We start from the raw sequence: 16,961 nt of genomic DNA, 5'->3' as shown, positions 1-16,961 counted from the left end.
TATAGTGCCTAGCATCAATGTACTAAGTGTTGAGAACACACTGAAAGAGCGACTTCTACCTCTAAAAGTAATTTTATAAATTATTTGAGTGGCACCATTCTGTTGTGCACAAAGGTGAGATACAAAATTATGGGCCAGATTTTTGTGGCCTGATCCAGGCTGTTCTCCTGCACACCGTTTCACAAAGTGAAAATAACTAATTTCAAATGGGAAAATCTGCTGTACTTTGTGAAATGTCAATGGGAGTAAGTTCCGTTGTGTCTGTATTGTGTGAAATATGGTCAACAGCCTTTTGCATCAGGACACAGCATAGAGTCAAGATTTCATAATCCAATACCTCATGTTCGAACAGAGGCGGGTGGCCTAAAAAATGGTGGTGACGCCATGAGGCTGGGACACCTGCCTCTGTTTTCAGCATCACTGGTCTTCCTGAGGGCGGGGGGGGTGTGGAGTGCGAGCCTCCATATCTGTCCACACTCCTAAACAGGCTAATTAAAGTTGTTAAGTGCCTGTCAGAAGCCAGACTCTTCCCCGGGCAGCAGGCTTTCAACAGCCCTGAATCAGACCAGCTGCAAGCAGGCAAGGGCCATGTTAGGAGTGAGTCATGGAGGCGAAAAAAGTTTCCAACGGTAAGTGTTCATGTTTTTTAACTCCTTTGAAGTTAAAGTTGCAGCAGCCCATCAGAGGCTAGGGGAGGAACTAACATTAAGAACTTTGCCAGTTCAGGGGGGTCGTCAGTCTCCTGGCATCACATGGATACCGGAACACTGGCAAGGATATTTGTGCTCCACCTGAGCATCAGGAAGGCTACAGATGGAAATGGGTGTTGCACCCTCAGAAATTGGGGCCTTTGGAGAAGAGGAGCAGCAGCCTGCACAGGGAGGGGGAGAGTATCGAGCATCAGGAGCTCAGAGTAGAGGAATGAGGGGCATGAATGAGAAGGAAATGATATCCTGAGCACAGAATCTGCAGACAGAGGTGAAGCTACCTGGCCATGACTGAGAAGCAGTGCTGAAGGAGACTGTGACTCTCTAGGCAATGGTCACAGGTACCTATGTCCTTGTCAGTGTGAACCTCTGCGGCATCTCACAGGCAGCTGTACACCTAGGTGACAGATGCCCTCTTCACCAAGGCTGGATAACACATCAGGTTCCCAAATAATGGGGCATCACAGGCTTAGAAGGCACTGGGTCCAGTGCCTGGGCCAGTCAGGTGTTATCTTGCAAGCCCTCCTGACAGGGTCTTGGTCAGTGTGGTAGTCTGTTGCACTCCCCATAATGTGGCCCTCCAAAGAAGTGTGAGCCTTGAGGATGGTAAGGCCCCTGAAGAAGGGAGCTCATTAGAGGAGGAGCAAGAGGTAAGAGATGAGGAGTAATTGGAGGCAGAGGGAGATGGTGCTGAACAGAAAGTTGGTCCTGTTGCAGCACAAGGTGGCCTCCATCCTCCAGTAAAGGCCCTTTCTCCTATCCCTCATGGGTGCCAGTCCTCTGGCTCCCCTGTGACATCTTACTTTCCTGTGGTGCAGCGGCAGGCTCCCTCAGGCCACCAGCAGCCTCAGTAATGGCCGTCTGAAACCCGCCTCCATTCCTGCCCCCATTAGCTTTGATTATGCAGGAAACCCATCTCCATATCAATTAAACGCTCACCCCAAGGAAAACACAAACTTCAGTCAGCTTCCTACTGGAGACGAGTTTCTAACACAAAGACAGACCTGGTTCCTTTTCCAGCCTCAATGGCAAAAATCTGACCTTGGGTAGGCTGAACTCTGTAAAGGTTGAATTTGGGAGAAGGCGACATTGAAAATGGACTCGATTATTCAAAGTATAATAGAATACCAGGGAATGCTCATCAGGGAATAAACTCACTGAGGAATTCAAATAACATCGTAAATTCTAGGAGCAAAGTTTGAATGATTTACAAAGCAACTTTGGAGAATAAAACTGAAACTACTGCTGGCTAATAATAGCTGTGTCTTTGCTGTGTGTGTTGAGGAGCTGGTTGGGACAGTTCTATTTTGTGTTTGCTCCTTTGTCTCTTTTGGTCAGCCTCAGGTTGACAATTTATGAATAAGACATGTGATAATATCTTCACCGAAATACTTAAATATTATCGCATAAGCAAGAATTCATCTGAAGTTGGTTAGATGAAAATATGACAACAATGGGTCATTTGAAACGGAAATCTAATTAAGGGGTTTAGAAGAAGCCATAAGAAAACAAAGTTTTAACAGTTACCAGTGACCATGATCCCCAAATTGGATGAACCTTAAAATCCTACTCTGCTGCTTCTTAAAATTACATATACTGCTTTCGTTTTATATGGAAGACAGCATTCAATGCACTTCTGCAGTAATTTTGTGACAGCAACATGCACTCAATCATAGATGCATAACAATAATGTCAGAGTAATATGTAAGACTTCAATCTTACACAACTAACAAGAAATAATCTGCAGTCAATAAATAGTAAATCTTATCTCTTGTCTAAGAGCCTCCTCCCACTTTACTTCTAACCTGATCAGCCTATTACTCTATTTCTTTCTCCCTCATGTGTTTATCCACCTTCCCCTTAACTGTATTTATGCTATTTGCCTCAACTACTCTCTATGATGTCAAGTCCCATATTCTAATCACCCTCTGGGTAAAGAAGATTCTCCTGAATTCCTTTTTGGATTTATTAGTGACAATCTTACAGTCTACCCAACAATGGAAACACCTTCTCTATGTCTATCCTTAAACTGCTTGATAATTTAAAAGATCTCTATTAGGTCACCAACCAGTCTTCATGTTCGTGTTCTTAGAGAAAAGCCTTTCCTGATAGTAATAACCTCTCTATTCTGCTATTGCCCTTGTAAATATTTTGTACCATCTCTTGTAGATGTGTTTTTTTTTGCAATATGGGGACCAGAATTGTGACAGAGGTTGATAGATGTTTGAGCCCTACGGCAATTAAAGGATATGGGAAGGTGCAGAAGATCAGCCATGATCTTATTGAATGGCAGACCAGGCTTGAAGGGTCAAATGGCCTACTTCAGCTCCTATTTCTTATGCTCTTATATAATGTCCAAGTAGGGAAAGTGAAGATAATGATGTGCCTTTTATTTTATGTCGCTGATTATACTGATCCCAGAGCAACTGGGATCCATTTTAAAAATCTAAATAAACATTCCCAGTCATTATTTTAACATCTTGAATGCTCAACATTATTTTACCTTATAAAAGTTGTTTGAAATCATCTCTAAGCTAATGTGCAATGCAATTTTACTAATTGCATACAGATTACAAAAAAACTAGGCTTGTCTCAGACTTTTTCCAACATTTTAATTATGAGCCAAATACTCTATCTTGCATGTCTATCATTGTGCAGTAAATCAAGCTGTATACAATGATACACAGCATAACATAGCCGGAGGTAATATTGCGTTTGAAATGTTCCAACTAAAATACTAATAACTCTATGAAAACAAATGTACTATGGATTTTCAATAGATTCCTTAACAAAAAATCAATGGCATCTCCACAAAATCTAAACAGAAAATGCTGGAAATATTCAACTGTCTGGCAGCACCTTTGAAGAGAGATCGGCCCCTGAAACATTAACTCTGGTTCTCTCTCCAGAGATGCTGCCAGACCTGCTGAGTATTGCCAGCATTTTCTGTTTGTATTTCAGATTTTCAGCATTCACAAGTATATTGCTTTTCCACAAAATGCAATTTTGAACTGTTAATTACAATATATTCCAGAACATTTTCATTGTTGATGTTATGCTTCTTCTGATTTCAGTAATGAGAATTGCATTTTGATTTTTAAAAACTTCAACATGAAATTAAGATTAAAGTTACAACAGGGCACATCAAACACCAGTTAAAGACTACTATGCTAATGAGTTCCTAACCTCACCCATGCAATTGGGAGAAGCTGAGCCTAGACCAACACCCTTCGCATAAAATCAGAAGAACCGAGCGTAATCCAGTGCACACACCAGATGGAAACCTGAGTGTAGGTGTACTGCCTACCCTCATGGCTGTGGGATGTAATAGCCCAAAAAAAATCAGGGTATTAGGAGTGAAAATTACTTAGGAAGTTCAACTTCAGTTTTCAGAATGCTAAAATAAAATCCAGAACTCCTGAAACTGAAAAAAGAATGTAATAGAATCATCTGGTTACAAAGGACCTAAGGGTGTATTTATACTATATCAAGTAATATAGTATATAAATATACTATATTTATACTATATATACTATATATTTATACTATAACACAGCTTCCACTTTACAGTGGCACTAAAGTTGCAGTATAACGCTAGAGTCGGAAAAGCAGTGTGCAGCTTCCTAAAGCCATTCTTCACCAACAAGACTACTGTGCCAACCCTAGTTTAAAATTGACAATGATGTTGTTTGCATCCCGGAATATTATTTAAAGGACAATTTAAATTGTTCCCAAAACTTCTACATTTGAAAAGCCATCAGTGCAGGAAATTACAAACAATGTACTACCTGTCTGGAACCCAGTCTGTCAATTTCAGTTATGAACTTTGTTTCTAGCAGGATTTGATTTATTTAAACAGCAACAACCAACACTTTAACTCCTTTAGATAATGAATATCAAAAAATTGAAAGTGTGTACCATACCAATCATTCCACTATATTCCAGTCTCACAACAGTGTGTTGTAACATATGTTTCAGAATATATTCCTTAAATTACTAGTTAGACAAATTGGCTATTAAGAAAAAAAACTGCTGTAGCAACATATACTTAAACATGTTTAAATGTTGCCATGGACTATTTAACGATCACTTTTGAAGAATTTCAAAATAGGACCAAGCTAAATTGCTTACCTTAGAAACACTCATGAAAGGGTGGAAATGCAACATTTTCCAAACAGAACACTATAGGATCCAACATTCACCCAACAGAACACAGTGGATCCGACATTCTCCCAACAGAACACGGTGGATCCGACATTCTCCCAATGGTACATTAGTAGTTCTAAAGTCCTGTGAATGAATTATTCCCCCCATAATACGGGCAATGAGTGAAACTGAGCTACCCAAAAAGGTTCAAGATGGACTAAATAAAACTGCGCTGTCAACATTTCTGTTTGCATTTCTTTATTAAACGGCTACCTCGGTTGCAATACATTAATCGGATTTTCAAATCAAGTGCCTAAAACTAAGATATTAACATAGTTTTCCAATTTAGACACTTTATTATCAACAGTTGTAATTTGACGGGAGATGTTAAACGATTTCAAATTGGCTGCCTAGCTTTTGCAACCTGTAGTTAAACGAGTGTTTCTCCCCAGTGAGATTCCCCCAACCACCGCCCCCCCGCCCCCATTCTGACACAAACTGGCCGCGTAGCCGCGCAGAGAAACCTCGAAGCATCACAGGCTCCAAAATGCAAAATCGACCCGTCGGTTAAAAACATTTTCTTCAGTTGTGTAGGTTAAGCAGTTCAAGCAATTTAATGCAAAACCCTGAAAACTCATCCTCCAGCGCTAGGCACCGGGCCTGCTTCGAAATTACCTGACGAAGTGGCCGGTGTGTTGGGGTTCGACGACAACCCGGATCCTCCAGTCCCCAGAGCGCAGGAGCTGTTCGGGGTCGCATTCTCTCTCTTGATGAGCAGCTCCGCGGCTCCAGGCAGCGGAATGGGTCGGCTGATCCCCAGCTCTTCCTCCTGGGCTTGCTGTCTCCTGAGGGCCACCTACAAACAAAAAACAACCAGTTCAGATCCGGCGGGCCACGATCTGATCTCAATGTTTGTTCCGTGGGCGAAAATGCCGCCTGCCTGACATATCAGTTACTTTTCTATCCCGTTTTCTTTTGACTTTAGAATTTGCATCGTAGTAGATTTGTTTTTTAAAAATCGGAGAAACCCGCTTTCAATGCTAAATTTAAAGTCTGTAAAAGACGATTTTGGATAAAGTCTAAAAGACAATGTAATGATCAAAAAACTTAGGTGAAAATTATTTGCTTTGTAATGGCCAAATAAAAATCTCTGCAGAATACATTTGAAATTCGGTAACCGTGCAAATCCGGTCATTAAATTTAAGATAGAACATAATCGGAAAGTATTTAATGATTAAAATAATACCAGTGTAAATATAAATGGGGTTAACAGCAAATTGGCTCAATAGTAAAACAGATATAACTTGACGAATGTTACGAACTCACGAAAACGGGGCTAAACTGCGGTGTATGTAAACATTTATCAAGTGCATCGTTCACAATAATTCAGTTTCACATCCACCTCAAACCCAGGTTAACAAATTGTGCCGTTCCAATAAACTCCAAACTGAATTCAGAATGGACAGTGTTCCAAATTATAGTCAAATTCATGTTGCTTTCGAATGCCATAATATATAAACTGTAATTCAGAATTATTCCATCACCCTTTCACGCTGATTTTTCCCAAGTTTCATAAAACAGCATTAACTTCAAATAGTCGAGACGACGCTTTTGTATGAAACTCCACTGTAAAGGTATTTTTGCAAACTCCAATTATGCGTAAAATGATGATTTGTATACAATCTTTGGACGTTTTAACCCACTTAAAATCTTGCATATAGTATGATTCCACCGTAGTTATATTAGAGAATTTTAAAATCCGTTTGCTGCGACCGTATTTAACTGGCGAATACAGTTACGAACACACAAAATCCATACTTTTAAAACCTTCGCATTTTTAATTTAGATAATATTATGCCAAGTGGCGATGTTATTGCAATTGTCCTTTACAAATAAAGTTGCTCTGAAGCACAGTTTATTCCACAATGCACTGTTATTTTAGATTTATTCATAACCCAGGTTTATGAAACTGGGGAATAAAAGCAGAAAATACTAGGATTACGCGCAGGTCTGGCAGCATGTGAGTATTTCCAGCATTTCCTGATTTTAGTCCAGATTTCCAGCATCCGCAGTGTTTTGCTCTTATATTTCTGAGATTCGGTATTTGTTTTCGATGCAATATTTATTTTAGATTTACTTTAATTGATGTTTTTATGTACATATATATCTGTACTCCAGTAACGGTTTTGTCATGAGGGGCTGCAGCCAGCTTTCGTATCTAAACACCGCCACTTTGAAAAGCCAGATTTGCACCTTCCCGCATGTTCTTACTCCAAGGGCTGATGCACCGGAGCAAAATGCTCATCTTTGCAGATTACCTGTGCTGCCATGACTCGCTGCCTCTCTGCGATCAGGTTGCATTTCTTACACTGGCACTCCCTCCACATGCAGAATCTCTTGTGTCCCTTCAGAGCCGACACGTAGCCGTGATTCCTGCACCGAGCGCACTTGGGCAAGCGAGGCGACTTCTTCGAAGCGGGCGACACGGCGCCGGAGTTCAGAGCCTTGGAGAAATTGCCGTTCACATTATTGCTGCCGCTGCTGTTGATAACAGAGTCGCCGTCGCCCACCCCGGCTGGAGCCGATGCTGAAGACTTGGACCCAGCTCCGTTTGGCATCTTCCGATATATGTAAAAAGGAAATCTTTCTCTTTTTTGGTTATTGTAATAATTACTTGTTTAATTTGGCGATTTGTTACTTCGCAATAGCGATGTTGTAACAAAGTTTTGGGTTGTTGCTGGGAGCCTGGCTGCTTGTCTCCGACACAATCCCTGGAGCCGCTCTGAGGCGTCGAGCAGCAAATTGGCGGCTTTTTTTTGTTACCTCCGGAGCCAGATTCGCAGCGCGAGGTGTCGGTCACGTGGCCCCACCTCCTCGCCAGCCCATTGGCTCCCCGCTTGCTCGGGCTCCCGCGCTCCAGCCCTTGCCCTGGATCTCTGCATTCCTCTGGTCGCAAGCAGCTCTATTGCAGGAAGCGCAGGAAGGCTGCTTCTGGGAACGTCCAACCCAATTTTTAAAAAATATATTTTGAACAGAGGCTATGCCTTTTTAGCATTTGCGATCACTACCAGCTGGTAGCGAGCGACAGCTAATTACAACGTCGTGTAGAAGATAATCGAGAGGAAAGAATAGAAAAGGATAAAGGGCGTGAGAAAGATTAGAGTGCATCGCTTCCATTGAAAGGCACAGACATGATCTGACTCTGCCAATCTCTTCTCTCAACACACTAGCCAGGACGGTTGATTGATCAAGACAAAAAGCACAGAGATCAGTCCTAATAAATATATTTTTAATAAGAGGTACATTTAAGGGGAAGCTAGATAAACGTGTGAGGGGGGAAAGGAATTAAAGGTTATGCTAATTGGGTAGATGAAAAAGAGTGAGGAGGCTCAGTTGGAGTATATATGGCATGAAACACTTGGGCTGAATGGCCTGTTTCTGTGCCATACATTGTATATATATTGTACCCCGAATACCAATTTAACATCTGCAAGTACCCATGCTATAATTCTGACCACCCTCTGCCAGTTTTGATCACAAGATAAATATGACGATGAAGGCTTTTGGGCCCACCTTAGTTCATTAGTCCAAGGAAACTCTACAATCCCCCTTTGCAGCGTCTAATTATTTTGTAAAAAAAAACTCCATGCCACTTTCTGCAACTATTCCATCACGAAAGCTTATTCTATGTTCTGAATATGCTTTGTGTGAATAACTCACTGGTACCAGTCTAAAATTTGACTTTTACTAGCTTGAACTTATGTTCTGATGAAATGTGATAGGTCAGAATGTTAATCTGTCTTTTTCTGAAGCTGACAAGCCTGGTTTCTACTTCTGACATTTTAAGGCCCTGAAATTTCTGGGGCTGGAGAGGGCATAAAGCCTGATTTCCATCAGGGAGAGTGCAATTTGTGCCAGAACCTGGTTCCTCCAATAGTCTGACCCATTTAAACTGGCCTTTTAAATCCCATTAGGCAGCCTGCAGCCCACATTCAGCGATATTTTGGGGGTGTTTGTGGGGATTTCTACTCTTTGAAGGCTCAAAACTTTTACTGGACTGTGGTGAAATTCCTTGAAGAGCATTGGTCATCTTGTCTGAAAGCTAAATTCCTCCTTTTGGAAGAGCTGAAGACTGGAAAGAATGAAATGTCTTTGGCCTGTTGGATTTTGGTCAGGTGGAGCAGCTGTAGACTGCTCTGCCTTACAAGGGTAAATTGGGTCAGATGCTACTCATGCACCCGTGTCAACCCACCCAGCCATCTCATTGACCTCCATCCTAGGGATTTGGGACAGGATTATTGATCTTGGGCTAGGGTGACAGGCAATTTTTTTCTGTCTCATTTGTGACAGTGGACTTGGCCTCAGAAATTTTGGGGCCTCGATTTTTATGTCAGATTTGGTTTATTTTCTAGCTAAAACCATTGTTACATTCATTATTAGTTAATTTCTGCAGTGGAAACACTGAATTGAATGAACCTATTTAACAGTGTAGTATAAAAATGGTTGCAGCACATGTTTGCAATTATACACCACAATACGACTGTATGCTACTATTGTAGTAACAATAACTGACACAGAATTTTCCTCTTATTCTTATAGGATTAGCTGAGACTTTATGGGTAGGCCTGTAATATTTTCATGAATTGCACCAATTCTGTGTAATTGGAAAGGCTTCAGAAAATTAATCTTAAAAAATCAAAACATTGCTGACTTCAGGTCTCATCGATGGACTTTGTTAAATGCACATTTATGCCGGCAATCAGTTCATGTTAATGCTTTTTAAACTGTATCAGAGCCAGCCCAACAAAAAATATCTTTGCACAACTCAAGGGAATGATTATTTAAAGATCCTACTAATCAAGTTTTCTTGGACAGTGATTGGATTAATGACATATCTTGCACCATAGTTCAGCCAAACTCAAGGAATAATTTTTTTGTGTGTTTAGCAACATTTTCAAATGTGTTTTACAAGACAAATACTTTACTGGGTCTCTATACTACTGTTATTATACCTGTGCACATCTGAATGTAATGCTTAAAATAGTTTGTTATTCTTTCAATTATTTAATGTCTATATTTTTGTAATAAAGTTCATGTGAGGGCAAAACAAACAAGTAAGTTTTGATTAGATCAGGGACCATTTACAGGCAGGCTCCCAGTAACAACACAAATTATGTAATTCAAACTTTTAGTGTGGTTGTACATTAAAGGTGTTGGATGTAATTTCCATATTTAGTTATTTGCCTGCTGATAGCTTGTGCTCAGATGAAAGATGATTTGTATGGGGAAAGAGTTTCTAGAGTGTGTTCAGGACAATTTTTTACAGAGTATTTTTCCAGTCCAATGAGAAAGAAGGCACTGCTAGACCTGGTTCTTGGGAATGAGGTGGGCCAAGTGAATCAAGTGTCAGTAGGGGAACATTTAGGGGACAATGATCATTGTATCATAAGGTTTAGGTTGGCGAAAAAGAGTAAGAATAATTAACTAGGGGGGGAAAGCCAACTTCAATGGGGTAAGAATGGATCTGACTCAGATCAATTGGAATCAGAGGTTTGCGGACAGAACTGTAACTGAACAATGGGCTGACTATAAAGAAGAGATAGTTCTGGCACCGTGAAGCTACATTCCCACAAAGGGGAAAGATTGGGCAAAGAAATCCAGAGCTCCCTGGATGGCAAAAAACATAGAGATTAAAATGAAGAAGAAAAAGGGTTCTTGTGACAGATGTCAGGTGGATAATACAACCAAAAACCAGGCTGAATATGGAAGGTTCAGAGGGGAATTGAAAAAGCAAAGAGAGAGTGAAAGATTGGTAGCCATCATAAAAGGGTATGCAAAAGTCTCCTATAGACATATAAATAGTAAAGAGCGGTAAAAGGAGGAGTGGGGCCAATTAGGGACCAAAACAGAGGATTTACGCATGGAGGCAGGGGACATGGCTGAGGTATTGCTCTTGTCTTTGCCAAGGAAGAAGGTGCTGCCCCGGCCTTGGTGAAAGAATAGGTGGTTTAGAACTTGAAGGGTTTAAAATTGATAAGGAGGAGGTATTGGATGGACTGCCTGTACTTAGATTTGATACGGTAGCAAGAACAGATGAGATGCATCCAAGGATACTGAGAGAAGTGAGAGTGGAAATTGCAGAGGCACTGACCATAATTTTCCAATCTTCCTTAGACTCAGGAGTGGTACCAAAGGGCTGGAGAACTGCAAATATTACACCCTTATTCAAAGACGGGTGTAAAGATAAGCCCAGCAACTACAGGCCAGTCAGTTTAACCTCAGTAGTGAGGAAGCTTTTAGAAATGATAATTCAGAACAAAATTAATAGTCACTCGGACAAATGCAGGTTAATTAAGGAAAGCCAACACAGATTTATTAAGGGAAAAACATGTTTAAGTAACTTTCTTGAGTTTTTTAAAGAGGTAACAGAGAGGGTTTATGAAGGTAATGCTGTTGATGTAGTGTACTTGGACTTCCAAAAGGCATTTGGTTAAGTGGCTCACAACAGACCTGTGAGAAAAGTAAGAGCTTGTAGAATAAAAGGGACAGTAGCAACATGGATATAAAATTGGCTGGTAACAGGAAACAGTAGTGGCTAATGATTGTATTTTTTGGACTGGAGAAAGGTTTATAGTGAAGTTCCCCAAGGGTTGGTGTTAGGACCCATGCACCTGGACCTGAGGTGTACAAGGCACAATTTCAAAATTTGCAGATGATGCAAAACTTGGAAGCATTGTGAACTGTGAGGAGGATAGTGTAGAATTTCAACAGGACATATATAGGTTGATGGAATGGGCTGATAAGTGGCAGATGAAATTTGATGCAGAGAAATGGGATGTAATTCATTTTGGCACAAAGAATGCGGTGAGACAATATAAAATAAAGGGTATAATTCTAAAAGGGATGCAGGAGCAGAAGGACCCGAGTGTATATGTGCATAAATCATGGAAGGTGGGAGGACAGGTTGAGGGCACAATTAATAAAGCATACAGCATCCTAGGCTTTATCAATAGGGGCACAACCTATAACAGCAAGAAAGTTATGTTAAACTTTTATAAAACACTAGTTTGGCCTCAACTGTCCAGTTTTGGGCACCATACTTTAGGAAGGATGTGAAGGGATTAGAAAGGGTGCAGAGAAGATTCACGAGAATGGTTCCAGGAATGAGGAACTTAAGTTATGTAGACAGATTGGAAAAGTTGGAACTGTTTTCCTTGGAAAAGGAAAGGTTGAGAAGAGATTTGATGGATGTATTGAAAATTATGAAAGGTCTGGAGGGAGCAGATCATTTCAGCCTGGCGCCGGAAGGACCCAGTTTCCACATGTCACTACGAGGAAGCACAGCGGAGGAGATGCTGATGGAAAGGTTGTGTAGTGACAGGGTGAGATGTACATGTTTGGCTCTTTTTCTCTCTGCAAAAAAGAGAGTTGCTAGTAACTCATGCAGGTGTCCTGGAGACATCCAAGATCAGGGCATTGGCACCAGTTAGATCTGATCATCACTAGACGTGGCTCTCCGAACAGCATTCTCAACACACAAAACTACAACAGCGTTGACTGTGATACAGATCATTCCTTGCTGTGCACCAGGGTGAGGATGCAACCCTTGAAGCTTTTTCATTCAAAACAGAAATGCCATCCTCATATCGTCACCAGCCATATTGCCTACCCAGAAAAAAGTAACAGTTCTGCGACTCGATTGAACAGGTGCTCTCTGGCATTCCCATACAGAGTGCAGAAGCGAAACATACTTCACGACACCACTTACAATACTGCACTGACAATAAACCGAAAGCAAGAGTGGAAAAATGCTGATTGGTTTGAGGCTAACATCACTGTGGTGGAACCTGTCATTGAAGCCATGATCTCCTCTCTCGTTAATTCCAAGACAGATCCAAGCAAGAAAACTCTGAATGAATTAAGAGCCGCTTAAAGTAAAGTCCAACAGACTGCTAGACAGTTCACCAATGACTACTGGTTACCACACAGGGAATGTCAGAGGCATTTACAAAGGGATCAAAAAGGCACTGGTCCATCATCAAAGAAAACTGCTCTATTGAAAACAAAGGCAGGGGAGGTCATGACTGACTGCAATCGACAGTTGGAAAGATGGGCAGAACACTGCCTTGAATTGTACCCTAGAAGCTCTAGACACCATAGAAAGCCTGTCTGTTCTGGCAGAGCTGAATTTCAAACCCTCAGAGGAGGAGCTTAGCAAAGCTATTGACTGACTTGCCATGAGAAAAGCTCCAGGTGCTGATGCCATACCACCTGAACTCATCAAGCACAGGAAACCTGCAGTACTGCAGCATCCACACAAACTTTTCTGCCTTTGCTGGAGGGTGGGGATAGTGCCCAGAATATGCGTGATGCAAAGCTTGTGACTCTGCACAAGAACAAGAGTGACCACAGCGATTGCAACAACTATTGAGGATCTTTCTGCTGAGCATCGTGGGAAAAGTATTTGCCTGTGTTGCCTTTGTCAGGCTGCAGATCCTGGCTGAATGCATCTGTCCTAAATGCCAGTGTGGTTTCAGAACTGGGAGATCTCCAATTGACATGATCTTCTCAGTCCAGCAGCTACAAGACAAATGTAGTGAACAAAGGAGACTACTATATATTACCTTCATCGATCACACCAAGGCATTCAACCATGTGAGCAGAGGCGGTCTATTTACACTGCTGATGAAAATTGGCTGCCTCCGAAGCTGTTCAATGTGATCCCCTCTTTCCATGAGAATATGATGGGTAAGGTCAGCTATGATGGTGCAACATCAGAACCCTTTGGGATCCACAGCGGGGTCAAACAGGGAAGTGTCCTGGCACTGACACTCTTTGGCATATTCTTCTCTTTGCTGCTGTCATGTGCCTTCCAGTCATCTACAGAGGGTGTCTACTTAAAACCAAAACTGAGGGAAAGCTGTTCAGCCTTGCTCATCTAAGATCCTGGACAAAGGTATATCAAGTCCTCATCAGAGATTTGCTCTATGCTAACAATGCCACTCTAGCATTTCATACTGATGAAAACCTGCAGCAGCAAACAGACTCTCCCAGGCGTGTAGTTGGTTTGACCATCAGCATCAGGAAGACAAATTTCATGGTCCAGGTTGTTGCCATACCATCATTTACCAGCATTGACAATGTGATGCTGGAGGTTGTTCATGGCTTCACATATCTAGGCTTCATAATCACCAGCAATCTCTCATATAATGTTGAAATCAACAAGTGTGCTGCAAAAGCTGCCGCTGTTATGTCCAAGCTGAGTAAGAGAGTGCGGAACAACAGCAGCCTGACTGAGAACATCAAATAGTGAGTCCACCAATCCTGCATCCTCAACAAACTCCTCTACAGTGGTGAGACCTGGACAACACATGCTAGGCAGGAGAAAAGGCTGAACAGTTTCCACCTTTGTTGTCTCAGATACATCCTTGACATCTCTCAGCAGGACAAGGTCACTAACTCAGAGGTCCTGGAGTGTGCTAATTCCTGCAGCATACACTCATTGCTAAGCTAATGATGTCTCCACTGGCATGGCCACGTTCATTGGATGGATGATGGTCGTATGCCAAAAGACCTTCCTGTACAGAGAATTGACCACCCAGTCATGACCTCCTGGGTGTGTAGACCTCTGCTACAAGGTCACTTGAAAGCGAGATATGAAGATGGTGAACATTGACACTGACAACTGGGAGACAGTCACTGACTGCCATGATCTTTAGAGGCTGATTGTTTGGAAGGACATTTTGAAGAGGCGAACAGAAACGAAAAGCTCAGATGGCATAGAAGAGAGCCCAGAGAAAACAGAGGCCAGCAAATCATGCAACTTCGCAGCCCACTGTCTTCCCCTGCAGCAATTGCGACAGAGACTGCCATGCCAGAGTGGGGCTCCTGAACCATGCAAACTATCATCTTACCAGACCACCATGGTGCAAACCATCATCTTACTAGATGGAAGGCTATCACAGATCACTAGCAAGGAGGACGGTGGTTGGTACATCCCAAAAGTCCTTTGCTCTCATCGGTATTGCAACTTAATTGTAAGGTGGTGGAGCCAAGTTTCAGACCATTTCTGACTGATACTGTCACTGGTTCCTTGCAGCAGGTGGCCCAATTCATGAACTGTCCATCTACTAATGCATACTCTGAGAAGACAGTCTGCCTAGTCATTGGCAGATAGGTGTGCCAAGGCCTGCAGAAATGATTCAACACAACAACACAAGAAATAGGAGCAGGAGGAAACCACAAGGCCCATCGATCCTGCTCCACCATTCAACACGATCATGGCAGACCTTGGAATTCCACTGAATCTTCCTGCCTATTCCCCATATCCCTTAATTCCCTGAGAGACCAAAAATCTGTCTATCCCACCCTTAAATGTATTCAATGATGGAGCATCCACAACCCTCTGGGACGGAGAAATCCAAAGATTCATAACCCTTTGAGTGAAGTTATTTCTCCTCATCTCAGGGTAACATCTTGGCAGACAATCAGGCAGTGCTGCATGTTGAACATCCTCTAATGTTTTCTTTCCTGTAATGCTACTGACAGAACAAATATACTGCAATTGAGTGCTACTAAGGAACCATTCAACATAGTTGGCCAGGAATTCACATATTTTAATCTTTCTAATATGCTGACATATCCTTCGGAAAGAGAAGCCTTCACCACCATTAAATGTGCCAAAGCAAGATCATTTCACTTCTATCGGCAGATGTAGGTGTATAGGTACAAACAGGTCACCTCTCATGTACCCTGAGCTGCCTGGCATCACTCCATAGATCTTCCTTTTCTTCCAAACATCATTGATAGACAGATTCCTATTGGAACATTCATTAATGTCAGTAGTGGCGCAATGTGTGATCTTCATATCAGATGTCCTGCATGACAGAATAACAGAATTTGCCACATTGCCCTTTGACCACCTCTGAGTTGTATCCTTGGATCCTTCCCGCCCCTTTGAGGCAAGCACTGCCAGTATTATTAGTCCCAGGCACCAGAAAATGCACTGCAAACTTCATTCAATTTCATGCTCTAAACTCATGAGACATCAGAAAAGTGGTGTAACATGGGTGGAAAATTATGCCTTGTATATATGGTGAACTAAAATCTGCTCACAGTGGTCTGAGCATTTGATGAAGCTTATAGAATAGGAGTATTATTGGTACCTAGGTTTGATGAGTTTTGAGGAATGATGTTTTGTGGATTTGGATGACAATGAGGATGTTCCAGGTGGTTTGTCTGTTTCATTTGATGCCAAGTGTCTTACAGATGATCTGTATAGCAGGATTCTTGGATTGATGTCTGAGGGCTGCAGTCTCTGAAGTCGTTGTCAATTAATGTACATACGAATTAGGAGCAGGAGTAGGCCATTCTATCTGCTCTTCCATTTGATAAGATCATGGCTGATCTGATTGTGGCCTCAACTCTACTTTCCTTGTCTAAGAAAAAGTCCAAGGGACGGATACACCATCCATGGTTAACTAGAAAGGTTAAAGAAAGTATCAAATATAAAGAAAAAGTATATAATTGTGCAAAGATAGGTGGAAGGCTAGAAGATTGGACAGAATATAAGGAACAGCAGCAAAGGATGACTAAAAGATTAATAAGGATGGAAAATTAAAGCACGAGAGAAAGCTAGCCAGAAATATAAAAACAGATAGTAAGAGTTTCTGTAAATATTTAAAAAAGAAAAGAGTTAACAAAGTGAGCATTGGTCCTATAGAAAGTGAGTCTGGAGAATTGATAATGGAAAACAAGGAAATGGCAGATGAACTGAACAGGTATTTTGCATCAGTCTTCACTTTGGAGATACAAGTAATATCCCAGAGGCAGCTATAAATTAGGAAATGGAAGGTAGGGAGGAACTCAGGAAAATTACAATCGCCAGAGAAATGATACTGAGTAAATTGTTGGAACTGTGGGCTGACAAGTGCCCAAGTCCTAATGGGCTTCATCCTAGGTCTTAAAACAAGTGGCTTGTGAGATAGTTAATGAATTGATTTTAATTTTCCAAAACTCCCTAAATTTGGGGAAGATCCCATTATATTGAAAGAGAGCAAATGTAACTCCATTATTCAAAAAGGGAAGGAGACAGAAGGCAGGAAACTA

At 41.6% G+C, this 16,961-nt stretch overlaps 1 protein-coding gene across 1 annotated transcript in view; it reads right to left on the bottom strand.

The window, feature by feature from the left end:
* Positions 1–7,471, bottom strand: part of LOC144689691 (doublesex- and mab-3-related transcription factor 1-like) — a 181,101-nt gene extending 173,630 nt beyond the window's left edge. Inside the window, exons 1-2 of the mRNA XM_078557002.1 lie at positions 7,172–7,471; positions 5,567–5,709 (exon numbers count right to left, since the gene is read on the bottom strand). Of these exons, the coding sequence (XP_078413128.1) occupies positions 5,567–5,709; positions 7,172–7,471 (443 nt within the window). The remainder of the gene's footprint in view (positions 1–5,566; positions 5,710–7,171) is intronic.
* Positions 7,472–16,961: the final 9,490 nt, after the last annotated feature.

This window comes from Cetorhinus maximus, chromosome 2 (assembly GCF_964194155.1).
Source record: "Cetorhinus maximus chromosome 2, sCetMax3.hap1.1, whole genome shotgun sequence".
In the NCBI taxonomy this organism is placed as follows: Eukaryota; Metazoa; Chordata; class Chondrichthyes; order Lamniformes; family Cetorhinidae; genus Cetorhinus; species Cetorhinus maximus.
Note: the sequence above shows the minus strand (reverse complement) of the source record. Positions and strands in the feature narration are given on the sequence as shown.